Below are 15,006 nucleotides of genomic sequence, written 5' to 3'. Positions count from 1 at the left end.
TTCCTTCGTCTTGTGTACAGTAGCCCACTACATCTTTTCACCTGCACGGATGGAAGATCTGAGTCAGGCATCATTCTCCACACACCGTTCTCCACCATAACTCAGCCAGGAGAGGCCGCAGTTGCAGCAGCTAGGAGGAAACCCAGTTTAGCCATCGTCCTGCCCCCTTACAGACACACAGCCAATCGTGTGTCCGTATAGCCGCCTGGACGACTGATATCGAAGCTGAACTCAAGAGCTTGAGATCTCAGCATTGGTGTGCTATTTTTTTTACCGCTGAGTCACTCAAACGCCCCCTAATTTCATTTATTTAGGGAACAAAATTATACATCACCCATATGAATCCAGAAAAGGTTCCAAAGCCATGGCTGAGGTCCCAGGACTCTTAAAATGTAATGTTGATCAATAGCTAAAGAAAATTTATCAAGTTATATTCATACCCTAGTATGTTGTTCTGTAAAGTTGCTGTTGTCGATGATTGCTTTAATGATGATTTTAATTTGTTAATGCCATTCAGCAATCCCTACAGCTTACACATGGCTATGCTGTAATGCACATGCGTGTACAAAAGCCTAGTCCTAAATAATTTTTATCCAGATCCAATATCATTTATTATACTATGACGTATAATGAATGTAACATGTTGCAGGACAGATTCAGAAATGTGACTATATACATTTTCATCTTTCTAATCTGTGATGCCGCCCATGCTCTTTGTGTCACGGATTTCATAGGATCCTACTCATTAAGAAGGGAGGGTCGACACTGGCTTGGTGGGTGGCACTGTCGCCTCACAGCAAGAAGGTCCTGGGTTTGATTCCCAGGTGAAGCGGTCTGGGTCCTTTCTGTGTGAAGTTTGCATGTTCTCCCTGTGTCTGTGTGGGTTTCCTCCGGGGACTCCGGTTGCCTCCCACAGTCCAAAGACATGCAAATGATTTGTCCATTGTCCATGTCCATTAAACTTGAACTGATGAATCTTGTGTAACCAGTAACTACATGTCCTGTCATGAATGTAACCAAAGTGTGTAAAACATGACGTTAAAATCCTAATAAATACTAAATAAATAAATATTAAGTGGGGAAACTATGCCCATGTTCTTGGAAGGTCCATGAGAAGCTGTTGATTGGATTGTTGTCAAATTTTTTCTGCATTCTTTCACACATTTATATGAGAGTTTATTTGCTGATTTTTGCCGATTGTTACTATTATTTACTCTTTTCACCCAATAGCATACTTTACACTCAGACTATTAAACAAAGCCTGTCTGACAGTCAACAGCATGGCTAAGAAAGTTCTAGTAGGAAGTGCACATAATAATAAACACGTCTTTATTAAACTCACCTCTGTTCTGTCTCCTCCAGTGGCTGAACTCTCGCACTCTGGTGCTGATGGACAGCACAGAGAAGCTGCACGTGGTGGATCGACCCAGTCAGGAGGAGCTGGAGACCTTCGACCTGGCGGAGCTTCAGCTGGTCTACAACAGCAGCCACTTCAAATCGCTCGCCACCGGGGGAAACGTCAGTCAGGCTCTCGTGAGTAAAGATTGTGTCGTGACTTCTGATGGTGTTGTGCACCATCAGCCCTGTCAGCCCTTGGGCCACTAGCCAAAACGATGGGTTGTAGAGAAAAAAATAATAATTTAATTAATTAATTTTGACAGACACAAACATGAAGTTGTGGAGCCTTTGTGTTGCATCTTGTAATCCACAGTGGAACCAGATTGCCACCATTTTTTTAAATTAAGTATATTTTGTTGTGTTATTGTTTGTGTTTCCTGGGTTGTGGTCATTGAAATCATGAATGAAATGTAGAAGATACGTTGTGCATTGTACATCTCTATGGTGACTGCTTGACCTAAAGGCCACGGTTAAAGTTTCCCCAGAAACACTAGGACTCCATGACCTAAACAAACAGTGTTTGCCGTAATGTTAAAATGGCAAAATTGGACACAATAGTCTAGAAAATTGGGGGAAAAATAGAAAATTAAAAAAATAAAAAGATGTTAATTTCATAACTTACCTCATTATAAAAAAGCGATTTTTGGTACGTCATATTCCCAAACTCCCAGCGAGCACAATAGAGGAATTTTCTTGTAAAGATGTGCATGAGTTCAACTCTAAAACTGTCCTGTTTTAGTTTTTTTTGCTTGACAGTTTTTGCACCTATGGCATCAGCATGAATCATGTTTTTGTTTTGTCTCGCCAATCAAATAAGCTCATAGTTTCAGAGGCCCAAAGTGATTGACACTTTTTCCACAAATAGTAGTGCATCTAATAAAAACAAAGAGGTGTCATTTTACCCACATTGGTCACCCACAGAACGAAAGAAAGTGATGCATAATTATACATATGTATAACTATATATACAATGGACCCTTGACTTACGAATTTAATTGGTTCCGAAGGGCTGTTCTTAAGTCAAAATGTTCGTTAGTTAAACCTATTTTTCCCATAAGAAATCATGCAAATGGAATTAATCCGTGCCAGACCTCCCAAACCTCCCCCTTACCTAACCTTTCTAATGTCTTAAATGGTCTTTTTTGTTATAAATACAAGTATATTTTCCCTTAAATCTAAAATTATAGAATAGACATTACTGCAATAAACAATAATAACAATACACAGTAGTACTGTACATAAACACACATCACATTTCAGTACAGTACGTGTGCTGTACCATACACCATAATAAATTTCCTTCATTTTATATAAAATGTATCTACCAGAAACAGCAATAACTCTCATATTTCTCTATTATTTCCTTATTTATTTCAATAGTGTTGTATTTTGTAGGTGTAATTGCACGAAAGAAAGAATATTTACTCAGCGGACTTCTCTTCTTCTCTCTGTACCTCTCCTTCTTCTCTCTCACTCACTGTCCCCTCTGCCTGATACACAGTGACAACTACTGGCAGGAGTAATTATACAACAACAAAGAGTAATAGATTTGTTCATTTTCTCACCACTACGCTTTCTCAGCACCTTATTTGGGGCCATTTTAATATTGAATTTTACAAAATATAAGGAAAACACCGGAAAAACACCATCCGCTGTTCGAATGTTCACTCACTGTATATATACAGTACAGGCCAAAAGTTTGGACACACCTTCTCATTCCTGTGGTTTTTCTTAATTTTTTTTAAATTTTCTACATTGTAGATTAATACTAAAGACATCCAAACTATGAAGGAACACATATGGAATTATGTAGTAAACAAAAAAGTGTTAAACAAACCAGAATATGTTTTATATTTTAGATTCTTCAAAGTAGCCATCTTTTGCTTTAATGACAGATTTGCACACTCTTTGAAATTTTCTCAACCAGCTTTATTAGGTTTCCACCTGGAATGGTTTTCAATGAATGTTTGTGCCTTGTCTAGAGTGAATTTTTGGAATTTGTTGCTTTTTTAATGTGTTTGAGACCATCAGTTGGGTTGTGCAGAGGTAGAGTTGGTAAAATATAAAACATATTCTGGTTTGTTTAACACTTTTTGGTTCACTACATAATTCTTCATAGTTTGGATGTCTTCAGTATTAATCTACAATGTAGAAAATAAAAATAATCAAGAAAAAACATTGAAGAGAAGGTGTGTCCAAACTTTTGGCTGGTGTGTCCAAACTTTTGGCCTGTACTGTATATACTTTTTTAAAAAGCTCCATTATACAAATGTAATGGTGTGGTGGTGCTTTGCTGGGTTCAGACCTGGGTGGTTGATGAACCCTCTCCATGTTCTGCAGGCTTTGGTGGGGGAGAAGGCTTGTTACCAGTCTGTCTACAGCTATGGAGGCCAAATCATCTACCTGGGAACTAAGGTACAGCCACAATAAACATGCAGGTCTTGCAGGGACAGATCCTGATTATGCTCCTGTCCTTTCTAAATGTTTATTTGTATTTGAGGTAGGTAGGTAGGTAGGTAGGTAGGTAGGTAGGTAGGTAGGTAGGTGTGTGTGTGTGTTTGGTATGGGAGGTGTTGAAGGGAGGTAAATCCAGGCTAAATGTGATGTTTTGAGAGAGCTGTGGTTTTTGGCGAACTCCTTAGCACATCTAGCTGAGCTTTTGGCACGCACCACTGCAATTATGCTAATGAGACAGCAGGCATAATATGAGCGTTGTGAATATTCATCATCGAGGTCTGGCCGCCTCACCACCCTGCGTGAACTGCCACTTACAGTGCCTTGCATTACTCCTCACCTCTCCTGAACTTTTCCACGTTTTTAGTGGTGCATGTTGGGATTAAAATAAACAAGTTGGGATTATTAGCCATTGCTTTATGTCCAAATGTCAATCACTTGACATGCGCGGTGTGTTTTATGGTGGCTTAGGGGTTAATTAAAAGAAAACACAGACATTCATTGACATTTGTTGTTCTTGGCATAATCCTAGCTCCAGCTTGCTTGGATTGAATGAAGACTTTACGTTTTTTTATCTTTATTTCCTGCCACAGGAGGTAATCGGATTGCTGGTTAGAACACTTTAAGGTGGGCGGCTTGGTGGGTAGCACTGTCGCCTCACAGCAAGAAGGTCCAGGGTTCAATTCCCAGGTGGAGCGGTCCATTTATTTATGCATTTTCTCCCTTTTTCTTCTGATTTTGCATAGCCAATTAGTCTGCCACTGCATCCGAGGAGGGTAAATTGCCCGGTCCACGCCCCCTCCGATGCGTGCACAGTCCCCTTCTTATTCGCCCATACTTCGGATATCGCACACGGAGAGCCATGCACCAATCTCCATGCTCCTCGACTTAAGGCACCTTGCACAGCGTTCATATTAGTCTGGTCTTGTCCCACCCAGCAGACTTGATGGCCAATTTTGTCTGCAACAGGCACTGCCAACTGCACCAGCTAGGGGGCACCCAGCCGACCGGTAGCAGAGCTGAGATTTAAACCAGGGAGTTCATAATCTCAGAGCTGATGTGCTACCTGAGCACCTTTTGGGTCCTTCCTGTGCGGAGTTTGCATGTTCTCCCCATGTCTGCGTGGGTTTCCTCCTGGAGCTACATGCAGGTGAGGTGAATTTGAGATACAAAATTGTCCATGGCCATGTGTTTGATATTAAAAACTTGAACTAATAGGAGCCCAGGTGGTGCAGCAGTATATTTTGTTAGCACACCAGCGCCGAGATTCTGAACTCCTGGGTTTGAATCTCGACGTTGCCACCGGTCGGCTGGGCGGCATCTAGCTGGCATATTTGACAGTTCCTGCAGCAGACACGTTTCTGCTAGGGCGGGTTGACCGGACTATGTGTGTGGGGTCTTCAAACGCTGTGTAATGCCCAGTGCCCAGTGTTGTTCCTTAATCTGAAGTTCATTTTTCCGGCTTATGAAAGACATTTCCACAACACGATGCTGCCACCACCATGCTTCACAAAAGGGATGTTCTTCTCCATAGCACTTTGAAGCAAGGAGAACCTTTTCCCACATGTTTGCTAAGTCTCTAACATTCCTTCAGTGATGTTTTTCTTCTTACAAGCAATTTGTACCCTTAAATGTCTATCTCTATGCATATTTTACTATGTTTAATTTCCTCTTTTGCAGTCCGTCCATGTTATGACCCTCAGGAACTGGAGAGAGGTACATTGTGTGTCTATAATGACTTAATTACTCTGTATTTACCCAGCTGTTATTTACTGCATCTGTATTTAGTATCTGTCTGGATCTTTTGCAGCGTGTGGATCATTTCTTGAAGCAGGACAAGTTTGCAGAGGCTCTCTCTCTGGCCTGGTCCTTTCATGAAGGCACGGCCAAAGCTGTACTGGGTACGTTACAATTAATAGAGTTGTTCAAACAACAGACCGTCTGCGCCACTTTAACCCTCTATATTACACGCAGAGACGGGAGACGGGAGCAGCTAAAAAGAATCATTAAATTAAGAGCAAATCATTTATGAATCTAATTTTCTTATAGAGCATTTAAATAGTGTAGTTTCTTAGCAATGCTAAGAAACCCTGAATTCCTGTGTTGTATTCATTGCACTGTCTTTACACAGTAATTGAGATCTGCCAGTATGCAAATGTACGTGATGACTTCCTTACACGTTTGTTCTTTTCTCGTGTGTTTTGACTGGCTTGCCAGGTTTACTCGGCGACCCTGCCAAGCGGAAGGGAGTGTTGGCCGACAAGGTAACTCTGCTGTATGACATGAGCGCTGCGGGTTCTAAATGTGCTAATTATCACTGAACAATTCGGGCAGCTGACTGATGGGCTCAAGACCAGCTCAGCTGCCTGAAGTGCAGTTTTTTAAAAGTTTCTTTGAATTGTTTTTCATTTGTTCACACCCCTCATGGTTGTTAACTGTCACGTAAATAGAGGGAAATGAAGCAGATGGGAGCCTTCTGCAACTGTATTTTGCTTCAACGTCTTTACCAGTTAAATGATGCAGCCAATGAACGAAGAAAACAAATGTCATTTTAGAGTAGCAGGAAATTTTGTTAATACTGCCATGTCACAGTTATTCAACTCCTACATAATACTGCTGCTCTTTAAACCTACCTCTAGTCTAAAGGACCTAAAGTTGGGTTACATCATGATTAAACCATTGGCTTTGTTTGCTTCAGCTGTGATGTGCCATATAAATACCACACATACCCCTTTTCCATCAAAAAAACCATGGTTCTTGAACCGGTTCTGTTCAGGTTTCTCTGAACCTTGGTGTTCTGTAGAGAACCGATGCACGTTTCCACCAGTTTTTGAGAACCAAGCAGCATCATCGGTGGGCGTTACTTACTAAGAGTTAAGAGTAGTAATATCATGGCGGAGTGTGTAGATTATGTGTGAGCATTTGTGCTGCTGTTACAGATGTTTGTTTTTGTAAAAAGCATCGATCTAACTATCGGTGATAAGAAGACGTGACGTGTTTGTCTCAGTTGTTGTTTTCTTTAGTTTATTAACGTGAGCAGCAAATAACCGATTTGCTCAGCGCTCGACTTGAGCGATAAAACATCATTAAAGTTCCACAACACGAACATCCATCTGTGTGAAATAAGCATCAAATCCAGTCTAAAATACAACATGTATCTGTGTTTAGCTCGATTTACTTCACGTATGGTGTTTATGCAGCTCGGGGAGTTGAAAAAGCTTCACGCTTTATTTTTCACGTTAAGCGTGTTTCGTTCTGTCCGGGTCACTTATCACGTAATATCACACAATTCACTTTGCTTTGAAAATATCAGCGGCAGACTGGCTCGAAATGTAATCAGGTGAAGTTTAAAAGATAAAAATGCAGCGATAAGCTCCACATGAGACACCAGCCGACGCCATTGTTGCTAACGTGCTATGCTGTACAACATGACACGCCCACTGACGGACGTCACGGTTCGGGCTGAAAACCCAAGTATTCTGTGGTGCCAGATTGGCCCGCTAGTTCACTGTCTGGAACCTCTTTTTTCCGGTGGAAACGCGCGGAACCGGTTCAAAATCAAGTTTGGGAACCGGAACGGGCTCCGTGCCGCGTCGGTGGAAAAGGGGTACCAGAGATTTAAGTCTTCAGATCTGGAATCACTGGATGCAAATTTAAAATCGGCCCCCCTCCCCCCCGGCTTAGTTTGGCGGTGCATGTTGGAAGGAAATGAAAAACATGCGAGCAATTTAGATTCAGGAACCAAATAATTTTCCTATTCATTTAGCCAGTGGTGCTGTATTGAGTTCCCACCAGAAGCATTATAAGGAGGGGCCAGTCACAAACCGCAGACAGGTTGTCGGGTGACCAAGACTCTATGATTTGGTGACTGGAACAAACTAACAGAATCTACTGGGTTTCAAATTGCTGATTATTTAAATCCTGGTAAAGAGCTATATGTATCGCAACACAGTGCATCACAGTGCTAGCCAAAGTGTCCATGCTAACTTCTTGCTTAGGGGCCCAACTGTGACAACTTGGTGGTGGTGAGGATTGACACAGCAACTTTAATCACTGAGCCACCACTGCTCTATCAGTTGCTTTGTGGAATCCGTGTCTCGGCTGGTTAGAGTTGTTTTGACGGAGTGTTAGGTGCTGTAATGTGTAATATGTAATATCATTATATTTATTTATGACATTTAAATGTAATATAATTTTGAAACATGATGGAGCCTTGTGTATGTAAACAGCATACATACAGTATACAGTGTATCACAAAAGTGAGTACACCCCTCACATTTCTGCAGATATTTAAGTATATCTTTTCATGGGACAACACTGACAAAATGACACTTTCACACAATGAAAAGTAGTCTGTGTGCAGCTTATATAACAGTGTAAATTTATTCTTCCCTCAAAATAACTCAATATACAGCCATTAATGTCTAAACCACCGGCAACAAAAGTGAGTACACCCCTAAGAGACTACACCCCTAAATGTCCAAATTGAGCACTGCTTGTCATTTTCCCTCCAAAATGTCATGTGATTTGTTAGTGTTACTAGGTCTCAGGTGTGCATAGGGAGCAGGTGTGTTCAATTTAGTAGTACAGCTCTCACACTCTCTCATACTGGTCACTGAAAGTTCCAACATGGCACCTCATGGCAAAGAACTCTCTGAGGATCTTAAAAGACGAATTGTTGCGCTACATGAAGATGGCCAAGGCTACAAGAAGATTGCCAACACCCTGAAACTGAGCTGCAGCACAGTGGCCAAGATCATCCAGCGTTTTAAAAGAGCAGGGTCCACTCAGAACAGACCTTGCGTTGGTCGTCCAAAGAAGCTGAGTGCACGTGCTCAGCGTCACATCCAACTGCTGTCTTTGAAAGATAGGCGCAGGAGTGCTGTCAGCATTGCTGCAGAGATTGAAAAGGTGGGGGGTCAGCCTGTCAGTGCTCAGACCATACGCCGCACACTACATCAAATTGGTCTGCATGGCTGTCACCCCAGAAGGAAGCCTTTTCTGAAGTGTCTACACAAGAAAGCCCGCAAACAGTTTGCTGAAGACATGTCAACAAAGGACATGGATTACCGGAACCATGTCCTATGGTCTGATGAGACCAAGATTAATTTGTTTGGTTCAGATGGTCTCAAGCATGTGTGGCGGCAATCAGGTGAGGAGTACAAAGAAAAGTGTGTCATGCCTACAGTCAAGCATGGTGGTGGGAATGCCATGGTCTGGGGCTGCATGAGTGCAGCAGGTGTTGGGGAGTTACATTTCATTGAGAGACACATGAACTCCAATATGTACTGTGAAATACTGAAGCAGAGCATGATCCCCTCCCTCCTGAAACTGGGTCGCAGGTCAGTGTTCCAGCATGATAATGACCCCAAACACACCTCTAAGACGACCACTGCTTTATTGAAGAGGCTGAGGGTAAAGGTGATGGACTGGCCAAGCATGTCTCCAGACCTAAACCCAATAGAACATCTTTGGGGCATCCTCAAGCGGAAGGTGGAGGAGCGCAAAGTCTCGAATATCCGCCAGCTCCGTGATGTCGTCATGGAGGAGTGGAAAAGCATTCCAGTGGCAACCTGTGAAGCTCTGGTAAACTCCATGCCCAGGAGAGTTAAGGCAGTTCTGGAAAATAATGGTGGCCACACAAAATATTGACACTTCAGGAACTTTCACTAAGGGGTGTACTCACTTTTGTTGCCGGTGGTTTAGACATTAATGGCTGTATATTGAGTTATTTTGAGGGAAGAATAAATTTACACTGTTATATAAGCTGCACACAGACTACTTTTCATTGTGTCAAAGTGTCATTTTGTCAGTGTTGTCCCATGAAAAGATATACTTAAATATCTGCAGAAATGTGAGGGGTGTACTCACTTTTGTGATACACTGTATACACTGATCAGCCATAACATTAAAACCACCCCCTTGTTTCAACACTCACTGTCCATTTTATCAGCTCCAATTACCATATAGAAGCACTTTGTAGTTCTACAATTACTGACTGTAGTCCATCTGTTTCTCTGCATGCTTTGTTAGCCCCCTTTCATGCTGTTCTTTAATGCTCAGGACCCCCACAGAGCAGGTATTATTTAGGTGGTGGATCATTCTCAGCACTGCAGTAACACTGACGTGGTGGTGGTGTGTTAGTGTGTGTTGTGCTGGTATGAGTGGATCAGACACAGCAGTGCTGCTGGAGTTTTTAAACACCTCACTGTCACTGCTGGACTGAGAATAGTCCACCAACCAAAAACATCCAGCCAACAGCGCCCCGTGGGCAGCGTCCTGTGACCACTAATGAAGGTCTAGAAGATGACCAACTCTAACAGCAGCAATAGATGAGCGATCGTCTCTGACTTTACATCTACAAGGTGAACCAACTAGGTAGGAGTGTCTAATAGAGTAAACAGTGAGTGGACACGGTATTTAAAAACTCTAGCAGCGCTGCTGTGTCTGATCCACTCATACCAGCACAACACACACTAACACACCACCACCATGTTAGTGTCACTGCAGTGCTGAGAATGATCCAACACCTAAATAATACCTGCTCTGTGGTGGTCCTGTGGGGGTCCTGAGCATTGAAGAACAGGGTGAAAGCAGGCTGAACAGGTATGTAGAGAAACAGATGGACTACAGTCAGTAATTGTAGATATATTGTATATTATCTATATGGTAAGTGGATCTGATAAAATGGACAGTGAGTGTAGAAACAAGGAGGTGGTTTTAATGTTATGGCTGATCGGTGTATGTATAATCAATCAACACCGAATATTAATATTTAATGTTCAAAATAGTACAATTAGGGTTACTTTCAGCTGTTTATAACTTCTATTCTGCACTCTTTATGTACTTAAAAGTGCTAAACTCACATGTCGGGCTCTCTTACTTCATTCCAGATTGTGGAAATATTGTTCCAGTATGTCGAGCGTTCACTAAAGAAGTGTCCCGAACAGGGCAAGATCCAGCTGCTGGAGCAACACTTCCAGGTAGATGTGGCTTCCACCTGCATACATTTTCCATCATTTTCTAATATTTATTTTTACTACAAATCATTGATTTTGCAGTTGCGAAACAAATCAGTTTGTTACACATCTTTTAAATTCGGCATTAATAACTGCTCTGGTGTGAAATGTGGATCAAATTAGTACCAGCCTGGCAGGAATGGCAATAGTTTCTATTGTACATAGTGTTCTGTATATACATGACACAACTTCACGTTGCTGCTTTTAAGCATTCTTTTTTTAAATTTTTTTCCCAATCTTTTTTTCCGGCACGTACCGTCAGTACAGACTGCATTTTTCACCTGCGCGAGTCAAGTTCATATACTGACAGGCACTGTGTACGGAGGGCCACCCCCCCATCAGCATTATTCCTCAGCCCTGTGCAGGCGCCATCAGTCAGCCAGCAGGGGCCGCAGTGTCACCAGCCATGAGGACCTATGATCCGACTTTTTACCCTCTAACCCTGAACAACAGCCAATCGTTGTTCATGCAGCCGCCCAACCCAGTCAGAAAGGCAGAGCTGAGATACGATACGATGTATTCGAAACCCCAACTCTGGTGCGCTAGCGTACCTTACTGATGCACCACCTGACATGGTCCTCTTATTCCTTGTTTATGATGTGATTGATTATCACTGGTGCCTCCTCTACATTAGACAGTAGTCTCTTGCCAAGGTAAGGGAAAAAACAAACCAAATTGATTACCTTTTGCTAAGAAAAATGGTCCGATGTAAAATCCAAGAACCATTAAAACATGTCCATGAATTTGAAGTTGTTAACTTAAAAATATGCATGTTTTTTAATTAAATTGTAGATTATATGTAAAAAAATATTCTTCTTGGTCTGATTTTTTTTTTTTTCAGGGGTGTGTAGACTTTTTATATCCATTGCATATAAACACTCCCACCTGGAGAGAATTAACTCTTAACAAGTCACACATGATCATCAGTTTAACATCTGTGCATCCTTGCTCCCTTTGCCGGCCAAACCTGGCATAGTAGATGAAGCAAGATTCTGCTGTTGTGCCCAGCTGGACCGGTTACACATACATAAAAAAAGCACAAGCAGCAAACATTACACATTTTCATTCATCTTCTAGATGCTGAATATATTGCATTCCCCTACATATATCTCATGGTCTAATCATAGCCAGTTCCCCATTGCAATTTTCCTGCCAATTGAATCACCCCTGTGCCGGCCAAAGAGAGCCAGGGCAGTCACATGCCCTTTCTCTGGCCAAAGCTGTATTACGTATTAAGAGGCAGCTGTATCGTGTATGAAGCCCAGTTGGCCACTTATGCCTATTTGGGAGCCAGGCCAGATTGATAGCGCCACCTTGGATTTAAAATCGAGAATTTAGTGGGCTAGTGCATTGGCTAACTTTTATTGTATAAATAGATTATTCTTCACACTTTTTTTGGAGGCAACTGTGTGTTTTAGCCAAAAGGTATAAGAGATTAGTCTTGTGAGACTAGCTTCCATGTAATTTAATGACGTCCCTCATCTCCACAGTTCTTTTATTTTCTTCTTTTGTAAATACAGTAATTGTGGTAATTATTCACAATTATATTCATTATAGTCATGTGCAATAATTAGGAGGTTGATTGCCCTACCTGATTCATTCTGATTGTACCTGAAGTGCGACAGTTAAGTCAAATCTTACATTGATTACTTGATCAACATTGGCAATAGTGTTAACATATCAGCAGCATTAAAAGCTGTACTGAGGTTTTGATTATTTTCCAATATTCCAACATAAAACACATCACAGAGTTTTATACACCGATCAGCCATAACATTTAAACCATTCTTGTTTCTACACTCACTGTCCATGTTATCAGCACCACTTACCATATAGAAGCACTTTGTAGTTCTACAATTACTGACTGTAGTCCATCTGTTTCTCTGCATGCTTTGTTAGCCCCCTTTCATGCTGTTCTTCAATGGTCATGACCCCCACAGGACCACTACAGAGCAGGTATTATTTGGGTGGTGGATCATTCTCAGCAATGCAGTGACACTGACATGGTGGTGGTGTGTTAGTGTGTGTTGTGCTGGTATGAGTGGATCAGACACAGCAGCGCTGCTGGAGTTTTTAAACACCTCACTGTCACTGCTGGACTGAGAATAGTCCACCAACCAAAAATATCCAGCCAACAGCACCCCGTGAGCAGCGTCCTGTGACCACTAATGAAGGTCTAGAAGATGACCGACTCAAACAGCAGCAATAGATGAGCGATCGTCTCTGACTTTACATCTACAAGGTGGACCAACTAGGTAGGAGTGTCTAATAGAGTGGACAGTGAGTGGACACGTTATTTAAAAACTCCAGCAGCGCTGCTGTGTCTGATCCACTCATACCAGCACGACACACACTCAGCTCAGTGGAGCTGATAAAATGGACAGTGAGTGTAGAAACAAGAACGTCACAGCAAAAAAGTCCTGGGTTTGATTCCAATGTGGAGCGGTTCGGGTCCTTTCTGTGTGGAGTTTGCATGTTCTCCCCACTTCCGGAAGCTCCGATTTCCTCTTACACTCCGAAGACATGCAAGTGAGGTGAACTGGAGATACGAAACTGTCCATGACCGTGCTTGTCTTGAACTGATGAATCTTGTTTAATCAGTAGTTTCCTGTCCTGTCATGAATGTAACCGAAGTGTGTAAAACTTGACGTTAAAATCCTAATAAATAAATCTTTTGACGTAAGGTCGGACGCATTTGATTTAGGATTGTTCTAAAAAGTTCAGACCGAATCTACTCCAGAGCTGTCTTGTTATAGAAACTGATTACAAACACGCCATCCAATCAGAAACCAGAATTTTTATGGCCATAATACAGTGACTTTAATAACATTCATCATAACCCATAAAGTGTATTGACCTGGCAATGTCAACCCTTTTTATACCTCAAGCTAAGTCTCTATCTCTCTCTCTCTGTGTCTCACTGTCTCTTTAGGACATGATTCCTGTCGTGATGGATTACTGTCTGCTTCTGCAGAGGACGTAAGTGATGTGTTCCGCCCTGCAAACATCCTTCAGCTTTCTCTCGCACTCCTCCACAACCCTGCGTGTGATAATCACATGGATGCCTGGCTGGGTGTGGTGTGATGGCGTAGTACTGTAGATCTTGGTGCCACCTGAGCGCCCGATTCAGATAGATGTTGTAATAAATCAGAGCTGCCTTATAAAAAAGCTGAATATTAATTCAGGACCTTTGAATGATAGGGTGCATGTGCAGCTCTGACCTTTGTGTGTGAATGTGTGGGAGTGGCTGGTCACGCTGTGTGATTGTCTGCTTAAGGAGTACTTTATTATAACTGTCACTGTGCTAACACATTAGCATGGGCAGCAGAGTTATTGAAAGTACCTGTTGTTTATCACTTCTGTGTTATTTTGAGCATTGACATTCATATTTATGGCATTTAGCTGACGCCTTTTATTCATAGCGACATACACTGATGAGCCATAACATTAAAACCACCTCCTTGTTTCTACACTCACTGTCTTTTATCAGCTTTACTTACCATATAGAATCACTTTGTAGTTTTGGACTACAATTACTGACTGTAGTCCATCTGTTTCTCTACATGCTTTGTTAGCCCTTTTTCACGCTGTTCTTCAATGCTCAGGACTCTCCCAGGACCACCACGGAGCAGGTATTATTTTAGGTGGTGGATCATTCTCAGCACTGCAGTGACACTGACATGGTGGTGGTGTGTTAGTGTGTTAGTGTGTGTTGTGCTGTTATGAGTGGATAAGTCACAGCAGTGCTGCTGGAGTTTTTTAACACCTCACGTTCACTGCTGGAGAATAGTCCACCAACCAAAAACATCCAGCCAACAGCGCCCCATGGGCAGCGTCATGTGACCACTGATGAAGGTCTAGTGATCCACCACTGAAATAATACCTGCTCTGTGGGGGTCCTGACTATTGAAGAACAGCATGATAGGGGGCTAACAAAGCATGCAGAGAAACAGATGGACTACAGTCAGTAATTGTAGAAATACAAAGTGCTTCTATATGGTAAGTGGAGCTGATAAAATGGACAGTGAGTGTAGAAACAAGGGGGGGGGGGGGGTTTAATTTTATGGCTGATCAGTGTACATATGACTAAATACAGTGCAGTCAACTGACAGTTGATGTGGCAACCTTGTAGTGG

The 15,006-nt window shown here is 42.1% G+C and overlaps 1 protein-coding gene across 2 annotated transcripts in view; it reads left to right on the top strand.

The window, feature by feature from the left end:
- Nucleotides 1-15,006, top strand: part of vps8 (VPS8 subunit of CORVET complex) — a 186,825-nt gene that overhangs the window by 31,794 nt on the left and 140,025 nt on the right. For both annotated transcript variants that reach the window (XM_063010938.1, XM_063010937.1), the window contains exons 14-20: nucleotides 1,363-1,533; nucleotides 3,739-3,813; nucleotides 5,533-5,568; nucleotides 5,663-5,753; nucleotides 6,070-6,116; nucleotides 10,746-10,835; nucleotides 13,804-13,850. In XM_063010938.1, coding sequence (XP_062867008.1) covers nucleotides 1,363-1,533; nucleotides 3,739-3,813; nucleotides 5,533-5,568; nucleotides 5,663-5,753; nucleotides 6,070-6,116; nucleotides 10,746-10,835; nucleotides 13,804-13,850 — 557 coding nt within the window. The remainder of the gene's footprint in view (nucleotides 1-1,362; nucleotides 1,534-3,738; nucleotides 3,814-5,532; nucleotides 5,569-5,662; nucleotides 5,754-6,069; nucleotides 6,117-10,745; nucleotides 10,836-13,803; nucleotides 13,851-15,006) is intronic.

This window comes from Trichomycterus rosablanca, chromosome 15 (assembly GCF_030014385.1).
Source record: "Trichomycterus rosablanca isolate fTriRos1 chromosome 15, fTriRos1.hap1, whole genome shotgun sequence".
NCBI classification, from domain to species: domain Eukaryota; kingdom Metazoa; phylum Chordata; class Actinopteri; order Siluriformes; family Trichomycteridae; genus Trichomycterus; species Trichomycterus rosablanca.
This window is presented reverse-complemented; position numbering and strand designations above follow the sequence as displayed.